Source organism: Mus pahari, chromosome 4, assembly GCF_900095145.1.
Source record: "Mus pahari chromosome 4, PAHARI_EIJ_v1.1, whole genome shotgun sequence".
Lineage (NCBI taxonomy): Eukaryota > Metazoa > Chordata > Mammalia > Rodentia > Muridae > Mus > Mus pahari.
Window position 1 is genome coordinate 39,967,096 of NC_034593.1, and position 21,591 is coordinate 39,988,686.

The 21,591-nt window shown below is 36.5% G+C and overlaps 1 protein-coding gene across 1 annotated transcript; it reads right to left on the reverse strand.

The window, feature by feature from the left end:
* Positions 1 to 18,486: 18,486 nt before the first annotated feature.
* Pabpc4l (poly(A) binding protein cytoplasmic 4 like) lies at positions 18,487 to 20,365 on the reverse strand. The gene is made up of 2 exons (XM_021196492.2): positions 20,296 to 20,365; positions 18,487 to 19,766 (listed from the first exon to the last, which is right to left on the reverse strand). The coding sequence occupies exon 2, from the start codon at positions 19,681 to 19,683 to the stop codon at positions 18,571 to 18,573; it is 1,113 nt and encodes a 370-aa protein (XP_021052151.1). The 5' UTR covers positions 19,684 to 19,766; positions 20,296 to 20,365; the 3' UTR covers positions 18,487 to 18,570.
* Between the last annotated feature and the right edge of the window lie 1,226 nt (positions 20,366 to 21,591).

Genomic DNA, 21,591 nt, shown 5'->3' on the forward strand with positions numbered 1-21,591 from the left:
GGGGCCTCTCTTCCCAATGATGGCCAATTAGGCCATCTTCAGCACTTTCTTAGTGATTGATATGAGAGGGCCCAGACCATAATGAGTAACTCCATCCCTGGGATGGTGGTCCTGGGTTATATAAGAAAGCAGGCTGAGCCAACCATGGGGAGCAAGCAGCTAGTAAGCTGGGAAGCAGCACCCATGCATGGCCTTCACATCACTATTCTGTCTCCAGGTTCCTGCACAATTTGAGTTACTCTTCTGATGTTCTTTTACTATGAACAATGATGTGGAAGCATAAGCCAAATAAAATCTTTCATTTCCAAGTAGTTTTGATCATGGTCTTTAATCAAAGCAACAGAAATATTAACTGGGAAATAATTATAGAATAAATGAAAAGGCAAAGACTAAAGGGATGACTAAATGATGGAGATCAAAATGTAGTTTTAACATAAAAGTAGATTTATGTAAACCAGTCTTGAATAGTTCTTTGTATGTATTATCTTTATAGATTGAAAAATTGGAAAAATTAAGAAAATTCTTTTAAATAAAAAATGAGTGATTATGTATTATGCATTTAATACCTTAATTTGAATGCATTAGTGTTCTAAATGTATGAGTAATAGTTATTATTAAAAACCATGTGTGGAAAATTTGTTTGGAGGAATACAGTATCTTGATAATATAGAATTGCTTAGCTTAGATATGAAAATAATTATGCTATAATAAAGTAAATTGTGAATGTATTTAAAATAAGTATATTTATATTACTTTTTAACTAGAGTTGGAGACTAGTAAAAGTATAATTAATCACGGGAAACAGAAAATCTTAGAAGAATGTGAAGCAACCTGAGAGAACGGGTGTGGGCTTCTCAAAATACTGTCACAGAAAGCCAAATATACCTCATTGTGGGTAAGAGTAGCTCACAGAAGAGCTATTGTTTCTTCTCTCATCTTAATCTATTCTCATGAGGAATATCGAATGGCCAAGAAGCACCTAAAAAGAGGTTGGACATCCTTAGTCATCAGGAAATGCAAATCAAAATGACACTGAGATTTCACCTCATGCCAGTCAGAATGGCTTAGATCAAAAACTCAGGTGACAGCAGATGCTGGCCAAGATGTGAAGAAAGAGGAACACTCCTTTGTTATTGGTAGGATTACAAGCTGGTAGAACAGCTCTGGAAATTAGTCCTGTCAGTTCCTCAGAGGTGCAAGGGGTGGGTGGAGGAGGATGGGTTAGGGCTTTTCCAGTGGGAAACCAAGAAAGGGGGATAACATTTGAAATCTAAACATAGAAAATACCCAATTAAAAATGTTTTGGCAAAAAGAAAAAAAAGATAGAGAGAGAAAGAAACGTTTTGAGCTTCTGGGTTTTCATAAAATAAAATAAACCATAATTTGAATGTGATTGGAGAAATGAATTAAATAGTATATAAACACATGCTGGTTTTTTCAGCACAGGTCTTCATCTTCACAACTCTCGCGTATTCCTTCCTGAAGGAATTGTCTTTTTCCTTCACATTCGAGCTTTTGAATATCCACTCACTGCTCCTTATGTAGTAGAGGAGAGTAAAAATGAAAGAAAATGAAAAAGGACAGAGAGAGAGAGAGAGAGAGAGAGACAGAGAGAGAGAGAGAGAGACAGAGAGAGAAGGAAAAGAGTGGGATGAACATAGTATCAGAGAGAAAATGAAACATAATGATGTATGATGTCAAGAAAAACTAGAAACATGTGAAGTGGTATATGTAAGTAAAAAGAGGGTGGTGAGTGAGCACTAGATAATTATACTCAAATACTTATGCAGATCAAAGTGGTTTTCTTCCCGATTATTATAAACCAATTCCACATTCATTACAGCTATTTGATTCAATACTGCAATTCAGTGGATTGAAATAATAATTATTTTAATAATGACCAAATAGCAATAGTACTAACAAATCAAAATAATGTAAACCTACATTATACACCAACCAATACTACACATTAAAATGAGGAAGATTATGTGTAATGTAGAGTTTATAAAAACAGCTCATGTTATATTTAAACAATGTACATGTCTGCCATTTTCTATCCCAAGAGAGAGTTACACCATAGTGATCTGTAACATCTGCTTTCTGCTTACTTAAGAAAGTGTGCCTCGAATTGCAAATGTGTAAGTCAAAGTAAAGAACTGTGAAATGTCATTTATTTTGTTTACTCTGATAGTAAAAGAAATCCTTAAGAAATCAACAAAATCTTTTGAAATCACTTCAGACCAATGTTAGGAATCAAAATTTCCAAATCAATCCCTAGATTGCAATGTATTTTTCATTAATTATTTTTGTACTTTGTGCACTGATAGCCAAGCAATTCCATTGCTTTTTGAAGCTTTTTTCAAACATTCTTGGCAGTGAAGTGTTGTTGATGAATAATGTAATAATTTGCAAAAACACCTGGTGTTTCTTTTTTAAGTTGGTCATAAACTCCTGTTACCCACTAACCCACGTAAGTGTTCCATCTGTTGTATGGACAATATCAGAGCAGGGAGTATTTCCTTGTGAACCTATTTTAATGTTGTTAAAAATGACAAACTGTGATTTGCAGACTGGTTTGCTCAAAGATTTCCTGTGATTCTTTTTTCTCTGTTTGAAATTTGTGAACAACTGTGATATGACAAATCCAAAATTTTATTTTTCTTATTGGTTTGTCTGAAAACAATATTGTATATTAATATTTGAACTGCTTTTCATTACCATAAAAATGACTTCCAATGCACTTGCTATGATTAATTTTCTTGATTACCAAATGGTTCAACATATTTTGCATCATTTGTGCTTTTTGTATAAAGAGATGAACACAGTTGTTCTTTAAAATTTTTGAACATTCAGGTATTAATGTAAATGTTGTTAGTTACCATTAAATGTTAAGATTATACTACCATATTTCTTTTGAATGTGTCTACAGAGTACCTGTCCTGATAACTGGCAGCTGTTTTTCACAATGGTGAGTTTAAACTATCCTTATGCATTTAAAATTAAGAAACTATTCTATAATATTTGTTAAAGGTCTACTATTTACTGTTATCATCTCACACTTAGAGGCAGATACTTGCAATTCCTTATGCCCCATAGATGGAATTGCTTTCCTACTATGAAGAATTCTTTTACCTCTTCACAAAATAAATGCAATCTCTCCCTAACTTCCTGGTGCTCAAGATTGATATGCGTGAAATTGGTGTGGATCATGTTCATCATTTACATGTGAAATGGTTGTAAGTTCCAGGCAACTTAAACACTTTGCCTTAGCAAGTGTGATATGACTGTTTTTATCTGGCCTTAGCTATGATGACCAACTATCTCATTATTTTGTTAATTTAAACTTGATCTTTTCTTCATTCCTATTCACAATTATCCATACTGTCTTAGTCAGGGTTTCTATTCCTGCACAAACATCATGACCAAGAAGCAAGTTGGGGAGGAAAGGGTTTATTCAGCTTACATTTCCATACTGCTGTTGATCACCAAAGGATGCAGGACTGGAACTCAAGCAGGTCAGAAAGCAGGAGCTGATGCAGAAGCCATGGAGGGATGTTCTTTACTGGCTTGCTCAGTCCACTCTCTTATAGAACCCAAGACTACCAGCCCAGAGATGGCACCACCCACAAGGGGCCCTCCCCTCTTGATCACTAATTGAGAAAATGCCTTACAGCTGGATCTCATGGAGGCACTTCCCCAACTGAAGCTCCTTTCTCTGTGATAACTCCAGCTGTTTCAAGTTGACACAAAGCTAGCCAGTACACACACATTCTAGCCAGCATCTCTTTAGATTCACAAACCTCCTTCTATATTTTCACACACATTTTCTCCTTGAGAGTAAATATACTTCTTCCTTCCTATTGCTCTATCCTACATACACTAGACATAAGATAAGTATCTGGGAAATAAACAGTTTTCGTTTTCCTTCATTATTTGCATTAAATGCATTGCACTCTAAGTGAATTACTTATAAAAATATTGCTGTAACAATCTTAGAGAAATTCAAGAAAATTATAGTGTGGTTAATAGTACTTACTTCTTATTTGGTTATAGTAACTGCAACTTGGTTATTTTAACACTAGCTGGAAGAAAATGCGTATTTAAATGTGAAGGCAGTTTTGAAATGCAGAAATTTTAAATGTAAAAACTAAGTAAACCAACAGTGTTAATCATTCAATCTGGTATCCAAAAGACTCTTTTTCCCCCCTCTCTCCAATAAGAAGAAATTTTAAAAACTAGAGGCATTGAATTTGACAGATTAAGGAAAGGCATATGAGAGAATTTGAAAGAAAGAGAACTATATTATAATCTCAAATATTAAAATAAATATTTTTAAAAAAGAAAGGAATATTATCATCCCAGTCTGAATGATGTACAGACCTCTAGAGCAGACATTTAGCATTGCAGTTTGCCTCAGGAGTGCAGGAGTGCCAGAGATGCTCAGGCCTGCATATTTAGATTAACAGTACATTTCTGCAGGGCCTGTACAATAATTAGAACTTAAATAACACTGCAAGGCATTATCAAACAGAATGAAAAGACCCAAAGAGATTGTCTGTCATTATACAAAGTGACTAATTAAGTGCAAGTAATTTAGCTGATAATTTACACGTTCATTTTCTAACAGAAATTATTTAGTTTTAGGTCCTCTTTATATTTCTAAGGTAATCTTGACTCAAGGGATTACCGACTATTAGAAAGATATACATTTTAGAACAAGACATATGCTTAGCTGATGCATACAGCTTTTGTTACCACTAATGATTCCTCAAGCAATAATTGCATAATGAAAACATCTTTTTTTAAGCTAATAATGCTCATTGCTTCTTATATGTGCTGTTACTTGACAACGCTAATCTCAAAGAGTCCTAACTTCTTGATTACTCTTACAAGAGTATACACTGGTTTAAATTAATATTGAGCAAAAAACATTAATACATATATTACTCATCAAAGTTTTCTTACAAATGCGGATACTCAAAGAGTAGATAATAATTCAGTAGATATTTGAAAGTAAAAATGCACTCCTGAAATATTCTTGCAGATAGTATACACATATGTATCTGTATATGTATCTGATTATGCATATACAGCTATACTTATAAAAATCCATACCAAAAGATTGAGTAGCCTATACATTGTTTGCTACTTGGTAACTACTGACTTCATATGTAAGTCCAACTAATTTATTACTGCAGATATATATTTATAAAGTCTGATTTTTTAGCTACATTTGCTAGGAAATGTTACTCTAACATTATTTAGGTAAGAAGTGAAATCACACTTTTCTCAAGATCTCTTGTGGACTGGATAATTGCTTAGAATTTTAGGTTTTGTTTTTCTATCTATCTATCTATCTATCTATCATCTGTCTGTGTGCATATATGTATGTATAATCAAAAACACTACAAGGGTAGTAGAGATTTAGTTGATTTAATACTCTTAAAAAGGAGTTAGGATATTTAAAAATTCCCACAATTTTTTTTTCTGGATTATTTTTGTTTTTGTTTCATGTTTTTTATAATTTTATTTTATTTTTAAGTACTTACTTATTTAAAATTGAAGAGTTTCTCTCTCTCTCTCTTTCTCTCCTCTCTCTCTCTCTCTCTCTCTCTCTCTCTCTCTCTCTCTCTCTCCCTCAGTTTCTCAATTTCTGCATGTGTCTATGTGTGAATGTGTGTAAGTGTGCACCTAAGGAAGCCAGAGAAAGCATCAGTTCTCTCAGAGCTGAACTGTAGTTTGCCTGCATTGGTACTGGGAATTAATTCAGGTTCTTTGAATGATCAAGGAACGCTCTTAGGTGCTAGACCATATCTGTTGCTTCAGTACTATCCCATTTTCTCAGGTAATGTGGTTATTTATATAATTTTTCGTATGATATCCCTTCGCTAGTGTCTTATAGAATCTGATGAGTTCATTTTGATATTTAATTTTCATTTTGATTTAACAAGTTGTGTTATTTCAAAGAATAGAACTTCTCTTTTCAACAAAATCATGGACCTCGAGTTTTATTGAAAAGGTTCAAAAGAATGTTCTTCTTTTGAATGACATTTATTATTTTTAAAAATCTTAACATTTCTTTTAAGGTATAAAAATGGTCAGTTTTCCAAAGAGAACATTTTGTAGTGCCTAGGAAAGATACAATATCACTACTTGGGTTAAGGAATATTTCATGGTATGATCAGTAAATCTAAGAAAAATTTTTTTATAACTTATTTATATTCAATCTGCATTGGAAAGCTAGAAGATTTTTTTTATCTCATTAAAATATTTTTACTTTCAGAGCTCTATTTGTTAACAGAGCCAATGACATGCTGTTACTACAAAACTAGTGATAAACATAAATGCATCATGATATGCTACCCTGGGTAAAAACACTTTACCTTTTTAGGTATCACGATATTAAACCCTATTTTTTTTCTGAATTATATTCAAGTAGCACATCTGTTCATTCTTTCTCACCTCTGAAGCTTATTTCAAAGTTCTTCGTACTTTAGTAATTTGGATTTTTCATTTTAGGCTATAAAATTAGTTCGCTTTGAATTGTTAACTTAGGCACTTTTTGCTATGTATCAAATACCACATCCCCCAGTCCTTATTATTTTAATATTTATTTCATACGGATAGATCACTACAGTCATTTGCTTTTCTTCCTATATTTATTACATGTAACACATTTTAGAAATTAGAAAAGTTTATGACAACAGTGATGGATCCCCTCACATTAATAATTTTTAGACTCCCTGGATTCTATTATTTCCCTGCAGAACTAACGTATTTAACCCTCAAGCCTTCCTTCCTTCCTTTTCTTCTAAATGTGATACGAAATAGTACCATCTATTTCAGCTAATTCATATTGGGCAGTGAGCTTACTGGCTCTACCCTTTTGAATCTCTCAGTTCCCCACACCATGTTGATCAAGTAGCTGTATATTAAAATGTCAGTCTAAGAAGGCACATATACATTCTCTCATCATATCTATCACTCAGTCTTATGTCCACAGATTTAAAAAATGCATCAACTATTTACTCACAGGGTCTTGAAGTAATTTTAAGTATAATTTCCAGGAAAGGCTGGTGGGAATATTCTACCTACATTCTTACACAATACTTAAACTCTTGAATAAGATTAATCTGGTGGCTATAAAAAGCATTTCATCCATATGTTGTTCTTTTAATACTCTGTAGTATTTTCTTACTTGGCCTTTTGCTATAAATCACTATTGTTAAAAAACATCTTAAGTCAATACTATGAATGAAATTCCTTTTAAGTGACTTACATTTTCACACCTGGTTATTCATAGATAGCCTTTCAAAAAGCTCAGAACACCCATGATAAACTCATAGACCAAAAGAAGCTCAAGAAGAAAGACCAAAGTGTGGATGTTTCAGTCCTACTTAGAAGGGGGAACAAAATAATCATGGGAGGTAGAGGGACAGAGAGATCTGTTAGGGAGAGAGGAAGGGAAGGTAAAAAGGGGGGCAGGATCAGGTGTCTGGGGAGACAGAGGAGAAGTAGAGGGGGTCAGGAAATTGAACAAAGGTGTGTAGCAGTAGGGGATAGGGAACCAGGGGTAGCCACTAGAAAGTCCCAGATGCAAATGAAGCAAGAGGTATCCAGGACCCAATTGGGATGACATTAGCTCAAATATCCAACAAATGGGAGAAAACCTGTGGAAACCATATCCAGTGGTTAGGCACAGCCCTCACCTACCCATCACAAAAATTTACAACCCAAGATTGCTCCTGACTAAAGGAAACACAGGGACAAAGAGTGGAGCAGAGACTGAAGGAAAGGCCATCCAGAGACTGGCCCATCTGCAGACACCAAACCAAGACATTATTGCTAATGCCAAGAAGTGCTTGCTGACAGGACCTAGTATAGCTCTCCCCTTGAAGGTTTGCCAGAGCCTGAGAAATACAGATGTGCATGCTCACAGACAACCATCAGACTGGACACAGTCCCCAATGGAGCAGTTAGGGGAAGAACTGAAGGAGCTGAAGGGATTTTCAACCCCACAGGAAGAACAACAAATTCAATCAACCACATGTCCTAGAGCTCCCAGGAACTAATCCACAAACCAAAGAGTACACATGGAGGGACCCATGGCTACAGGTACATAAGTAGCAGGATGGCCTTGTCTGAAATCAATGGGTGGGAAGACCCTCCTTCCAGTGGAGGCTTGATGCCCCAGTGTAGTGAGAGGCTAGGGCAGTGAGTCAGAACTGGATGGGTGAGTAGAGGAGCACCCTCATAGAAGCAGGGGAGAGGGAAATGGGAAGGGGGTATAGAGAGGGGAAACTTGGAAGGAGGATAACATTTGTAATGTTAATAAATAAAATAACCAATAAAAACAAAAAAATTAAGATATCCTTTTGCCTTTGATGGACAGTACATTCATTTATTTCTACATGCTGTCTATCACTCAGATCAGTTGAGTTTAGCGCATGAAACTCAAGAAGAAGGAAGACCAAAGTATGGATACTTTGTTAGAAGGGGGAATAAAATACTGATAGAAGGAGTTACAGAGAAAAAATTTGGAGCTGAAAATGAAAGGAGGATCATCCAGAGACTGCTCACCTGAGGATCCATCCCATAAACAACCACCAGACCCAGACACTATTGCATGTAGCAACAAGATTTTGCTGACAGGACCCTGATATAGCTGTTTCCTATGAGGCTATGCTAGTACCTGGCAAATACAGAAGTGGATGATCATAGTCATCTATTGGATAGAATGCAGGGTCCTCAATGAGGGAGCTAGAGAAAGTACCAGAGGAGCTGAAGGGGTTTATAGCCCTATAGGAGGAACAACAATATGAAATAACGATATCCCCAGAGCTCTTGTCTCTAGTTGCATATGTAGCAGAGGATGGTGTAGTCGGCCGTCAGTGGGAGGAAGGGCCCTTGGTCTTGCAAAGATTCTATGCCCCAGTATAGGGGAATGCCAGGGCCAGGAAGTGGGAGTGGGTGAGTTGGGGAGCAAGGGGAAAGTATAAGGGATTTTGGGAGAGGAAGCTAGGAAAGGGGATAGAATTTGAAATGTAAATAAAGAAAACCTCTAATTAAAAAAGAATAAAAAACAAGTTGAGTTTAGGAGGCAATATAATGTGAAAACTTCACAATTAATATATGCAAGCATGTGCATATATCTATGTGTACATCTTTGTTTTAAATAGTCTGGCATTACATGCATATATCTTAGTGTATTTCTTCCTGTTTAAATGTCATTTTCATAGTTGTTCTTTTTAGCGTATATCATTTCTCTGAGAATTGAATCTCTATTGGCATCGTATTGATCCATCTCATTTCTATTTGTATTTACTTGTATTTGGTAGTTTCTCATGCTTTCTAAAACATTCAAGTCTATGCCTGACTAAATAAATGAATGCATTATTAATTAATTTATATAACTATAGCCAGGTTTCTCTCATGGAGAAGGTTTCCTGCAGATTGACATGTAGCACAGGCTACTTGTGAACACTTTACCTTCTCACCACTCTCTTCTAAGTACAAGCATCACAGGTGCACCCACCACACTCAACATTTGATCGATGTGAAATAGAAGAACATGTTTATGGCTCTGTGTTTACCCTTTCGGGTAAGTTTTCTTTGGGAAGACAGTGTCTTTGTCTTATTTTAATTGCTGCATTGTGTTTATCTCTACGTCCATATTCAAGCACTATGCCTAAGAAAGTTATTATTTAGGTATAGAATCTTTAAGGGTAAGCAAAATTGTCAGTGAGAGTTCTATTGAACTTGAACAGAATCCTCATACAAAGATGGCAAATGAACAGAGGAATAGCTAGCAAAATGCATGTAGGAAGGCCACATGAGGACATAAAAAGAGGTTGGCCTCTAGTTCCAAAAAATCTATACTCACTGTGGTATACTAATATTTTCCTTTTGAAATTCAAGCCTCTAGGATTATGAAAAAATAAATTGAGGTTCTGCATGCAACCCACTTGGTTACTTATATGTCCCAGGAAACTAATACCAGTACTATTATAATTATAGCTGGGTCATTTCATGAGGGGGAGTGTCACTTAGACACTATTGAAAGGTGATGTTCTTTCTATTTATAATACAAAGAAATGACAATGTAGGATGAATACTCCAGTCTGATCATTTAAGATCCCCTGTATTTTTATGTGCCATGGTTGCTGAAGGATACCCAGGGAGCCTTACACTCTTGGTAGAGAATGGGAAGGCAGAGGGTTGACTAGGAGGCAACAATATTTGGGATGCAAATAAATAAATAAAAAGAATAAATAATAAATAGATAAATAAATAAATATAAGCAAATAAATAAGAAAATGAAAAATGAAAAAAAAAAAACTCCTGTCTTAGAATAATAGAAGAAAACTAAAAATGTTCCTTTATGTCTTCTGATATTTACCATCGTTAGTACTGTCGCTCAATTTACTTGTAATTATTCTTCCTAATACTCCTATTTTTGTCAGTTTAGATTCTAGTTACATGACTTCTTTATGTTTTTTCCAGAAATAAATGGAGTTTTGCCATAGTTTCTGCCTGAGACATCTGGATCTCAATGGACCATGACTGCCAGCCATGTCTTCCTCTCTGTGTCACTCTGAGTCAAAACCTGTTTTCACAAATCACCCTGCCTTTTACGTATGTTCCTTAGGCTATTGGGAAGTTTTCCTTCTTCGATCATGAATTTTCCTGCCAAGCACATGTGTACATTTTTTTCATTCCTCATATGTTAAGAACATTAGGATTCTCTTTAAGAGAAGATGTAAATACTTCATCTTTGTTTATAAAAGAAATTAAATAATGTTCTAAAATAATGACTTTTCTGGTTCTCTATGCAGTTTCTTCTGTTGCAAACTCATAAACTCAGTGAAAATGTGTCAGTGGATCTACTCGCATGTTTACAAGATTATTATAAAAGATTATCTATATTATTTTATTAGAATATTAAAAAGTATTTTCTTCCCACTCTCTGTCTATTTTATCACAATATCCTATGTTATATCATAGGCTGTAACCTGGAACTCAGTTTGTAGCACAGACTAACCTTACATTTGTGGACAACCCCCTGACTCAGCTTCATTAATGCCGAGATTACACATAAACCATAGTGATCTTTCTTCTGGACTATTTGAACTTTCTACCATCCATTTACACTCTCAATGACATGTACACAAAATGAAATTGAAGGAATGTAACTTCTAAGCAGCATGGCAAATTAGTAGTTGTTACTTGGAGTAAAAGAAGAAATTAAACAGATTTTTCAAAAGTAAGTTTATCAAGTAGCAAATGAGAACTAATGGACTAACCATTGAAGGCCAGGAACAAATCTTGTAATGTCTCCTGATATTGGCTGGGGCTTTGTCAGACACTTGAATGAGTGCTATGCCAAGCATGATGGGAGCACAGTTTAGCTCAAGATTGTGTGTGTTTGTGTGTGTGTGTGTGTGTGTGTGTATGTGTGTCACACAATAGCTCCACATGAAGAACAAGCGGAAAAGGAAACAAGCAAGCCAGGTTAAGATTAGAGCATTTCCTGCATTTCTGATTGTTCTGTTCCTGCAGATATTATTGTTTGAGAGAGACGGAACTTCCTACCAGTTCATGTCACAAAGATCGCAACTTTTTTCTGAATGGCTGCTCTAAGTTTATAAAAGTTTACTGAAATGAATAGCTTTCAGAACTGCTAAGTTTTTATCTGTGTTTAATTTTTTCAAGTATAATTAAAATTATAAAATTTTGGAAACTTTTAAGTATCAATGTTTTGTACATAAATAAACTCAGCCAACAGTTATTCACAAATTCACAAATTCAACAGTTATTGAAATATGATGTTTGTTTCTTGCAAAGAGGAGAATACTATCATTAAGTTTTGAATTCCAGTGTCACCTAAGTGGACACTGAAAGAAAGAGAAGTAGTAAAGTGTCATTTCTGCAGAGTACCAACGGACTGCTTGTCAGTGCTCAGAATGTAATTACAGTTCTGTAAGTATTATGGATAAAATGGTAAAGAACACAGTAACTGTTAGCATTCCTTCTAAGCTCCACCCCACAATTACCTGGTGTGGGAAGCCACATAATGCCATTACAAGCTGGTGCTGGCTACAGCTGGACACCACCTGCAAGTCCTGGTAAACAACCAATGTGCGCATGTGCAAAAGGGTTTTCACACCAAGTCANAGCTCATCCCGGAGCATGCAAATGAGGGACTGAAAGCAACACCAATCAGGTATGGCCACGCCACTCCTAAGCCTATTTAACCAGCACCAGTTTTGGGACTCAGGGTCTTTTGCCTTCGCAATCAAACTCTCCCAATAAACTTATGCAGAAGAATCCTGTTGTGGCATCTTCCTTGCTGGTGAGTCAGGCATCTACACCTGACAATAGACAGATATGCCTAACACTGTATAAATGGGACTGCTTGCCCCCTCCTCAAACTCTAGCCCTCCTGCTCTTCTCTTGCTCTCCTCCCCTTTTCCCTCTGTCCCCTCTCTCCCCATTCTCTTCCCCCCCTCTCTCTTCACATACTCATGGCCAGCCTCTACTCCTCTATTTTCTCCCTCCTTCCCACCCTGATTCCCTCTCCCTCTAGCTCTCTCTGTGTCTCTCTCTTTCTCTCTCTACCTTTCTCTGTCTCTACTATCCCCTCAAATCCACTCTCCATGCCATAAATAAATTTGGCTGATACCTCAGGGGAAGGAATGCCTCAGAATAGACCCACAGAGACACCCTACATCATACTGCACCTCTACCAAACACACCTCTGGCTTCTATTTCTTTCTTATAAAACATAACATTAACAAATTATATTAGATTGCAACTTATAGTTCTCACAATAATTCAGCAAAGTTATTGTAAACTTATGTGTGGGCATGAAAGTTTAAAAGAACTTATGAAAACTTTGAGGCAATTCACTGGGTAAGATATGTTGGAAATATTAAGATAAGCACTTTATTTACCTAAATTAAGCATAGCTGTAACTCAGAATTTACCATATATTAGTATGACATTGGAATGACACAGAATGCACAGTGTAGTGAACCAGAGTCTGCCAGAGGATGGTCCTCAAGACATGGCACTCCTAGTAGCAAGACTGACTTGAAAGAAAAGCACAAATGAAACATCACCCCAATCTTCACTGAGTGTAAAAACCTTTGATAATAATAGGATTTTGGTAGCACTCATTTTGGAACTTAAAAATGTTCTATTAGTACATGATGGCCCTTCACATTTGGAGTTATTTATTTTTAATGACCAAGTGATTTAAACACACATAAATTAACAGTTTGCTAAACTATGTGTGTAAAGCTCCTGATATCTCTAAGAACCTAAGTTTCTGCCCTAATACCAAAGAATGACACTAAAGATAATTTTTCTCTCTTGCTAGGTGAAGTCAATTTTTGAACTCTAAGCTAAGTTAGGAAAGAAAGTCGACAAAGAGCAAAAGCATTTATTATTGCTTAGTAAACTTGCAATGCAATCTGACCTTAACAACTGCAAGTCAAGTATGTTTGTTACTTTGAATTTAGTACAGGTATATAGAGTTTTATCCATTTTGTAAATGTGCAACTTTCTAGAGCTTTCTTAATATTTGCCAGTAGGCAATGTTCTTTAAATTTATTAAGTAGTATATAACAATGGTTGGTTTACAGAGTTTATTAAAGAGTCCTTTCTCCCCATTTTTAATTGAGATATTAGTGAGTGCACAAATGACACAGACTGAGGCTATACTGAACTGAAAGTCAAGAAAACAATAGCTTAGGAAGTGTGATCTCTATTGATTCAGTTCTGACCATTTCAAATCTTTCGATATGTGTATTGGTAATTCAGGTGCCTAAACTGAATTGGATCTTTTCAGTTGGAGATTTCAGTATACTTTTAGCTCTAGTAGATAATGCTGTCAAATAACACCATGAATCCTTTTACCAAATAAAAACAAAATTCTCTTTATTCTTACTACTGCTATAAATCTGCGTGACTTATTTCCCACGGTGATTACGCAAAAGAAGGTAGGAGGAAATCATTAGCTTTAGTGTTGTATGCTATTTCATTAAAGACAACATCAAAAAATCTATAACAAATGACTAAAAGGAACTATCTTTTAACTATGTAACTATGTAAATAATTTTAAAAGTTGAGAAAATTCTAATTCTAATTTAGATATAGACAATGGAAAACATCCTAGGGTATTGTTTGTTCCACTCTATGTCCATGTACATCCCATTTCTCCCCTTCAAAACCACATTCCACAAGAAAACTTGGAAATTGATACTTTTCACTATGACAGTGGCAGATCTTTTGAAGTATTTGTACAAATGCTAAGCAAGAAGAATTGAGAGGGGTGGTTTCTAGAGAATACCATTGCCTTCTGATTCAGGCTAGGTTTCGGTGCCTATAGGGATGTTCACCTCATAAGAGGCAGATAATATTAGCCAAGGTATTGAAAGTGATGAGCAGGGAGACACCAGCTAAAGTATGCAAAAACCTGATCCAAGATGACTGACGATCCTTAACTCTGAGTATTTTTGGAAATCAACATACTTTTTCAGTTTAAGTTAGATTTTCTGTTAGTAAGAGCCAAAATATAATCATAAAAGTAAAAATATACAATCACTGGTATGCTTTTGCTTTTAAAATCATAATATGAACCATAGTCCAAAAGACAATAGTGAAAAAATAATCCTAAGGACCCAACACTTTGCATGAAATTTATTTTTTTAATTGTTATAATTTTCACATGCAGGCAGTCACTCAAGCACTTATGTGAGGAAGTTATTCCCCATCTTAAGGCACCTAGAATGCAAATCTTATCTCAGATTGTCTGTGCACAGCATGCCTTTGGGTGATGATAAAGAGTAGACAAGCTCCCTCAAGTGGAGCCTCCAAGGTAGAAGGTTGGAGGCTATTGAATGGGAAGGGGAAGAAGAAAAAGAACAGAACAAGCACACATTAAGTTTCCCTCTCATCTAGTGATGGTATGATCATTCTTTGTGTCTGTTAGTAAGAAAGTCATCACAAATATTGGCCTGTCAAACTTTGATTTATAAGGTATCATGCATTTTTTGACATTTTTATTAATTTTTTAAAATGATTTCACATATTGAGTACTGTCTGAACACAACAGTCAACTGTTCCTCATGAAACCTGGCTACACATTAGAACTGCTGTTGAATTCCTGATCCTTTTATTGTGAATAAGTACAGAACCAGATTTCAGGTCATATAATTATGAAACATTTAGAAGCATGAAATATAAACACCTACACTTAGAAAGAGATAATTAAAATGAACATAAATAACTCAGACATATCCATCATTGACAGGGTAAATTTTATTTAGTATTCTCTCTTTAGGTTTTGAAGAACATAGAGAACATTAAATTATATTTTATCAATTTCCATGTGACAACTTTTGAAAACTGGAACAAGGCACATATGTGATACATCATCTGTAAAACATAGTCATCTATGCAACAGATAGGGAGTATACATGGGGAAGAGTGGAGATACTGGCTGAAGGCATTTCTGTTTGGGTTAGCTTTTACTTATTAATAAAGCAAAGATTGTCCTTCTTATTCAAGGCACTTGGGTACAGAAAATTTTAATTTGTGAAAATTGTTAACAAGGAAGAGATACAATGTAATTGTTGAAACACACATGAATACACACACATGCAAATGTATGCACAAATTCACACACGCGCACAAACACACAAATTTAGAATGAATACAATTTAAAATTAAAGGGAATGAACTGTCAAATTTTATGCTAAATACTGGGAATATACAATTTCTACTATGGTATTAGGATACTGCATTATTAAACTGATATAACAATATATCTGTGCATATGTTAAACTGTTTAACCAATTATTTTTGCATATAAGAGTGACATTTTCATTGTTCAATTATCTAACACTTTTGCAGATTAAATATCCCATATCCCACGAAGTGTTTTCATGACCTGACACACCTGTGTACTGTCTAGTCCTGGTAACTTCTGGTACTTCTGATAATGAAAATACACTTCAAGATAGAAATTCTGCAAGCCAAATGGATTTAAGTGCATATATCAGCACTGATATAGTTTACATCAATACTGACCCAAACATATGCTGCTTCAAGGTGTAGAGGCAGGACATAGCTAAAAGGTTTATTCTACTCTTTACACAAAATATAAACAAGTTTTGTTTATAAAATATATTGATAATATGAACCATACACATTAATACAAGAGAGCATGGATTGCATATATATATGTCTACCTGTCTCCATGTTTATGCGCCACACACATGTATATCTACATGTGTATACACAGACATTTTAAAGTGTTTAGAACAAATCACAATAAAAAATGTCATCTCAAAGAGATACTGGAAAAGTTGTGTTCAAAATTTGTCTTTGGGACAGCTTTCTAAACTGTAAACAAAGTGAGAACATTGGTAAGGTAAGAAATCTATGGATACAAATTATTCAAGAGAAAAAATAGCTTAGGTTCTTGAAACATTAAATTTACAAATGTTGAAATATTAATGCAATGGACACAGGTGAAAGTTTGACAATTAAAAAAAATAAGCTATTAAAACCATACAATGAAATAGTAGTGGGTATTTGTCTTAACTATACTTAATCTGCCAGATCCTAGCACAATATTTATATCCTTGGACAATATGGAAATGTGCATTTGCCTATACTTAAAATGAAAATGTTATTGTTATGAAATATCTGTAAGACCTTTGGGCAATAGATGAAAATAAATTTTAAATTGATTTTAAGTCCTGAATTACAGTTTATTTTTCCAGAAAAGAATTGGAAGCATATCAATAGTAGCTGGAGAGAATGCGTACCTTCAAGTTATCTTGGCAGAAGTCAAGACCAGGAGAGAAGCATTGCAAAGCCACCCATATTTCCCAAGAGTTTGGGAATCATGGAAAACCCATTGGCCAAAGTCAAAAGCCCCTAACGTAAAAGGTAAACCATTCCGTGAGTAAGTTACATTTGAGCATCCAACAACATCAAATCCAAAACAATAATTTCAAAAAAATTGTTGATGGTGCCTTTCCTAAATTAGCTCTTAGTGTACAAACAAAATTGTTGATGTTGCCTTTCTTAAATCAGCTCTTAGTGTACACGTAAAAAGTTAGGGATAATATTATTTTACTTTTTTTCAATCCTATCTCATTGAGATTAGAAAAATGTGCAAAGTATATATATATGATTTATAAACACAAAATGAAACTTTCCTCATAAAATTTTGTTAAGGAACAAATGTATTTGTAATATATAAATTAAAAGGTTACAATGGAAAGCAGAAGAAACAACATGGGTTTTCCAAACTTTGGTAACATTTTTAAGAAAATGAGATAAGTTGTAAATAAATAACTTTTACCTCTTATTTCAAATAGATTTGAGGTAGCCTGTATGAAAAGCCAATATAACAGTGTCTTTATAAAAATGAATTAAAATTTATGGACAGAATAGAGGCATCATGTGGGAAGAGTGTCAAAATAAAACACATGCTAAAACACACATCAAGCAACATAACCTCGCATTTGTCAAAACACTAGCCAAGGCCAGGAGCAAACGCAACACAGTCTAACACAGGGCTAACACAGTCTAATAAAAGAAGGTGGGTATTTAGAAAAATAAGGTACTTATATTCTGAAAACCAGCATAGATTATTATAAAATGAAGATTTTTTTTAAAGATTTACGTTATATAGAGTTTCTGAGTTGCATAGATATGACTTTCACAAGATCAGCATCTACTGAAAACCTAAAATTGCATCACATTGAACCACATGGGTGTGGTGTGATTTAAGATGAAGTTAAATGTCCATAAACAGCATAGATAGATGCATATAACATAAGGAAGCAGAAAAAGTAAGGCTTTACTATAAAAGTAAAATTAGACATTAAAAAAAAAAAAAAGCAGATTACAGCAAATATACAAAAAGTATAAGAGCCAAACCAAACCAAACTAAGCCAACACCCCAGAAAGCTCTAACAGCCTCTTAAAATACAATAAAACCAAATACACCAGAATATGTTTAGGCATGTATATTAAAACTTTGGCTTGGATGGATTAATTCAGAATTGCAATATGTGAATTAACTGAATTCTAAAAATTTCTACATTTTGATTTGCCAAAAAGTATGTTAAGATTCGTGTTAGCTTAAAAAAATTAAATTTGTTATGGGCAATTTTTATAGGAGAAATTAAAGCTCACAGATATTAACCTGAAAGAAGAAAATATTCAATAGATACAAGTATTTGGTTCACTTATTTCAAAATGTAATATGAATGTAACCAACTAAACAGTTCTAAATAGTAGAAAATAAGAATTTTTAAAATTTTTTGAAGATATGCCCTGTAAAACAAACCAAACTTCTAACGCACATTTTTTTTTTTCATTCACATAAAATGAAATGTTTTCGTATAGACATTCTGTTGCACGATTGCAATGAATTAAGCAGCCACTGGGTTTTGAAGATTACCCTTCCTTATAGCACCCGAAAGATGGAGAACAATATTGTTCTCCTAGCTGCTGCTCAGATTGCGAGGTAGGATCATGTTGGGCTCAGTGCTTCTGACCCAGTGCAATGTTGAGGGGTTTGGAGCCAAGGATGCGGCCATTCATCTCAGCCATTGCTTTAGCTGCTGCCTCCGGGGAGAAAAAGCAGATCAAGCCAAAGCCTTTGCTCTGCCCTGCTTCCTGCATCACTTTAACCCTGCAAATGGACCCAAAGACTGAAAATTCCTTGCGCAGTGTTTCATCATCGATGGTGTCATCCAGGTTCTTAATGTAGAGCTTAGCTGCCTGGCGTGCACGGATTCTTTCCTTTTTCATCTGCTCAAACATTTCCTTTAACTCAGCCTGTCGTTCTACCTTCTTCTGGGCTCTGCCTACAAAAATCGTCTGCCCATTTATGTCCTGTCCATTCATGTCTTCAACTGCGTTTTTCGCAGCCTCGTGGCTATCAAAACTCACAAATCCAAAGCCTTTGGACTTCCCAGTGGCATCTTTCATCACCTTAACACTCAAAGTTTGGCCATATTTGCTGAAAACTTCCCTGAGCTTCTCATCGTCTATGTCATCTCCAAAGTTTTTGATATACACATTAGTGAATTCAGTTGGTTTGTCTCTGAGCTCAGCCTCCCGATCCTTACGGCTTTTGAATCTGGCTACGAACAAAGTGCTCTCCCTCAGCAGCTTCCCATTCATCTCCTCAATGGCCCTGTCTGCTGCTCTCCGGTCCTGGTAGTGCACGAAGCCATATCCCTTGGAGCCTTCTCCATCAGTCATCACCTTGGAAGACATGATCGTTCCAAAAGGTGAGAAGTGTTCATACAAGGTTTTGTTATCAATGGATTTGTCCAGATTCTTGATAAACACATTCCCGATTCCCGATCTCCTCAGGCAAGCATCCCGTTGAGACCACATGAGACGGATGGATTTACCTTTGATCACGTCAAAGTTCATGGTGTCTAAGGCCTTCTGGGCATCATTAACCTGGAGAAAATTGACATAGGCGTAGCCTAGTGAACGATGGGAAATGAGGTCCCTGCAGATTCGGATGGACAACACCTGCCCCACTGTGCTGAATTTCCTGAACAGCATGTCCTCCGTGACATCTTCGTGGAGGTCACCCACGTAGAGGGAAGCTGCACGGTACTTAGCTTCCAGACTCATCTTTTTCTTCTTGGCTTCTTTGGTTTATTTCTTTTTTTTTGACCCCAACACTACAAGCCTGCAGCTCCCAAGGATGTATCTTCCTGCAAGAGGGGAAGCGCAGTCAAAACTCAGGACCTCCACAGTGGCCTCCAATAGAGGTCCAGCTACAGGGTCAGTTGCACTTTCCTTAATCCAGACAACACCTAGTTAAAAAAAGAAGCCAGAAACCCATGTCCTCTCCTGGTACTTAGCAATCTGCCTTCAGCTCTCAGCTTTCCTTCCCTTCCAACTCAGCAACAACTTACAAGTGGCTGGCCAGGACAGGCCCTTCATCTGCCTCCATCCCAGGCGCTGGTGGCTGGTTTCCGAGCACAAACAGGCCCAGGCCCTGTGGTGTGTTCCTGTGTTCCGCTGGCTTAGCCTTCCAGCCAAGCCTGGGGCGAGCAAGGCAGTGGGGGCGTGCAGCCAAGGCCAGCGCTGGAGGCCCCCCGTCTGTCCCGCGCAGGGAGCGGGACCCACGCCGCCCGCCCTGCGGCTGAGCGCGCGCCTGGGCCGCGTCCCTGACCCCCCACCCCCCACCCCGGTGGCCGGAGGCGCCCGGGAAGATCCTGGCTGAAGACTGAAGCTCACCAGGTTATGGACTGCAGGCACCAGGAACGGAGCTCGCTGGCTAACACTGTTTGCTCTTTCACACTTTGGGGGTGGGGGGGTGGACCGTGTTTGTCCCCCGCCCCTGCGGCTCGCTCCCTAGCCTCTGCAGCTGGGCTCGGGGGAAGGAGGCGGTGTCGTGGGTGGAGAAAACGTCTGGGGGTGTGGCCGGGAAACCCACCACCAGGCTACTCCCCCTGGGTCTGTTTTGTCCACGCCAGCCCTCCCAAGCAAAGATAGGGGTCCTGGAAGTCCTGGAAACACCCTGAGATGGCCTTGACCAGGTCCGGACAGCACAGCTAGTCCAACAACTTTCTGCAGAATCTGCATGCCCTCCCTCCCAGGAAACTCTCGCAGCCTCACTTGCTTTTTCTTACAGGTCAACTTTGAAAGGTTTTCTTTTTAAACAGCAGATTCAACCCTGAGTGAAGAAAACTTTTCCCGGCATCTCTTCCGGTAGTCTAGGTTTCCGTTTTTCACACAGTTGTACTGTCTCACAATCTCCTAGATGATTATAACAGACTCAGTTCGAGACATATGCCGCATGTATTTTATTTTCAGAGATTTCTGGGAATGAGTGATTTACAGGGTGCCTACTACTTATTGAATACCTCACCCTGTGGAATAGATGAGGGTGTTGGTGAAGCTGTATTGATAGTGGCGCTTAACTCAGTGTGCAGCAGATGTTAAATAAATTAATAGATTTAGAAATGTTGACAAAGTATCAAGCGTGTAATTGATTCCTTGTAATAGTGGCTCCACTTCTAACATTAAATAAAAATAATAATGAAAAAAAGATTCCTAGAACATCTTACAATTTGAATCATGGTGACCTTAGAAAATCAAAATTATTTACTTGAAGAATTGAACTGGTCAGAGAACAGAAGCAAAAATAAATTTAATGCTTGGAAAAGTTTAATCAACATAGACATTGCCTAAAAATCTTAGTTAAAAGCAGATTCTGGTCCAATAACTGAGATGGATGGGAGATTCAACAGTTCTAACTAATGAGACAAAGACAGTCTGTAGTACTCCGATTTACATGTGGGGGAGAAGGATTTTGCATCTAATGAGTCCAGAATTAATGGGGTGTTTTCTAATGTAACCAGAAAATAATATGTATTTCTCCTAGGGAAGAAAATGACATTGTCTGAAAAGTCACTGTCAATGTACATTAAAAGGTACTCGCAATTTTCACTATAAAATAGAAATTTATGTTAGCCTACTTAAAATTAATTATGCAGGAGACTAGAATATCTCATTCAATATGTGACAGAC

Bases quoted from the DNA above. Each gene is read 5' to 3' on its own strand.
- Pabpc4l (XM_021196492.2), bottom strand. From the start codon at position 19,683: ATGAGTCTGGAAGCTAAGTACCGTGCAGCTTCCCTCTACGTGGGTGAC.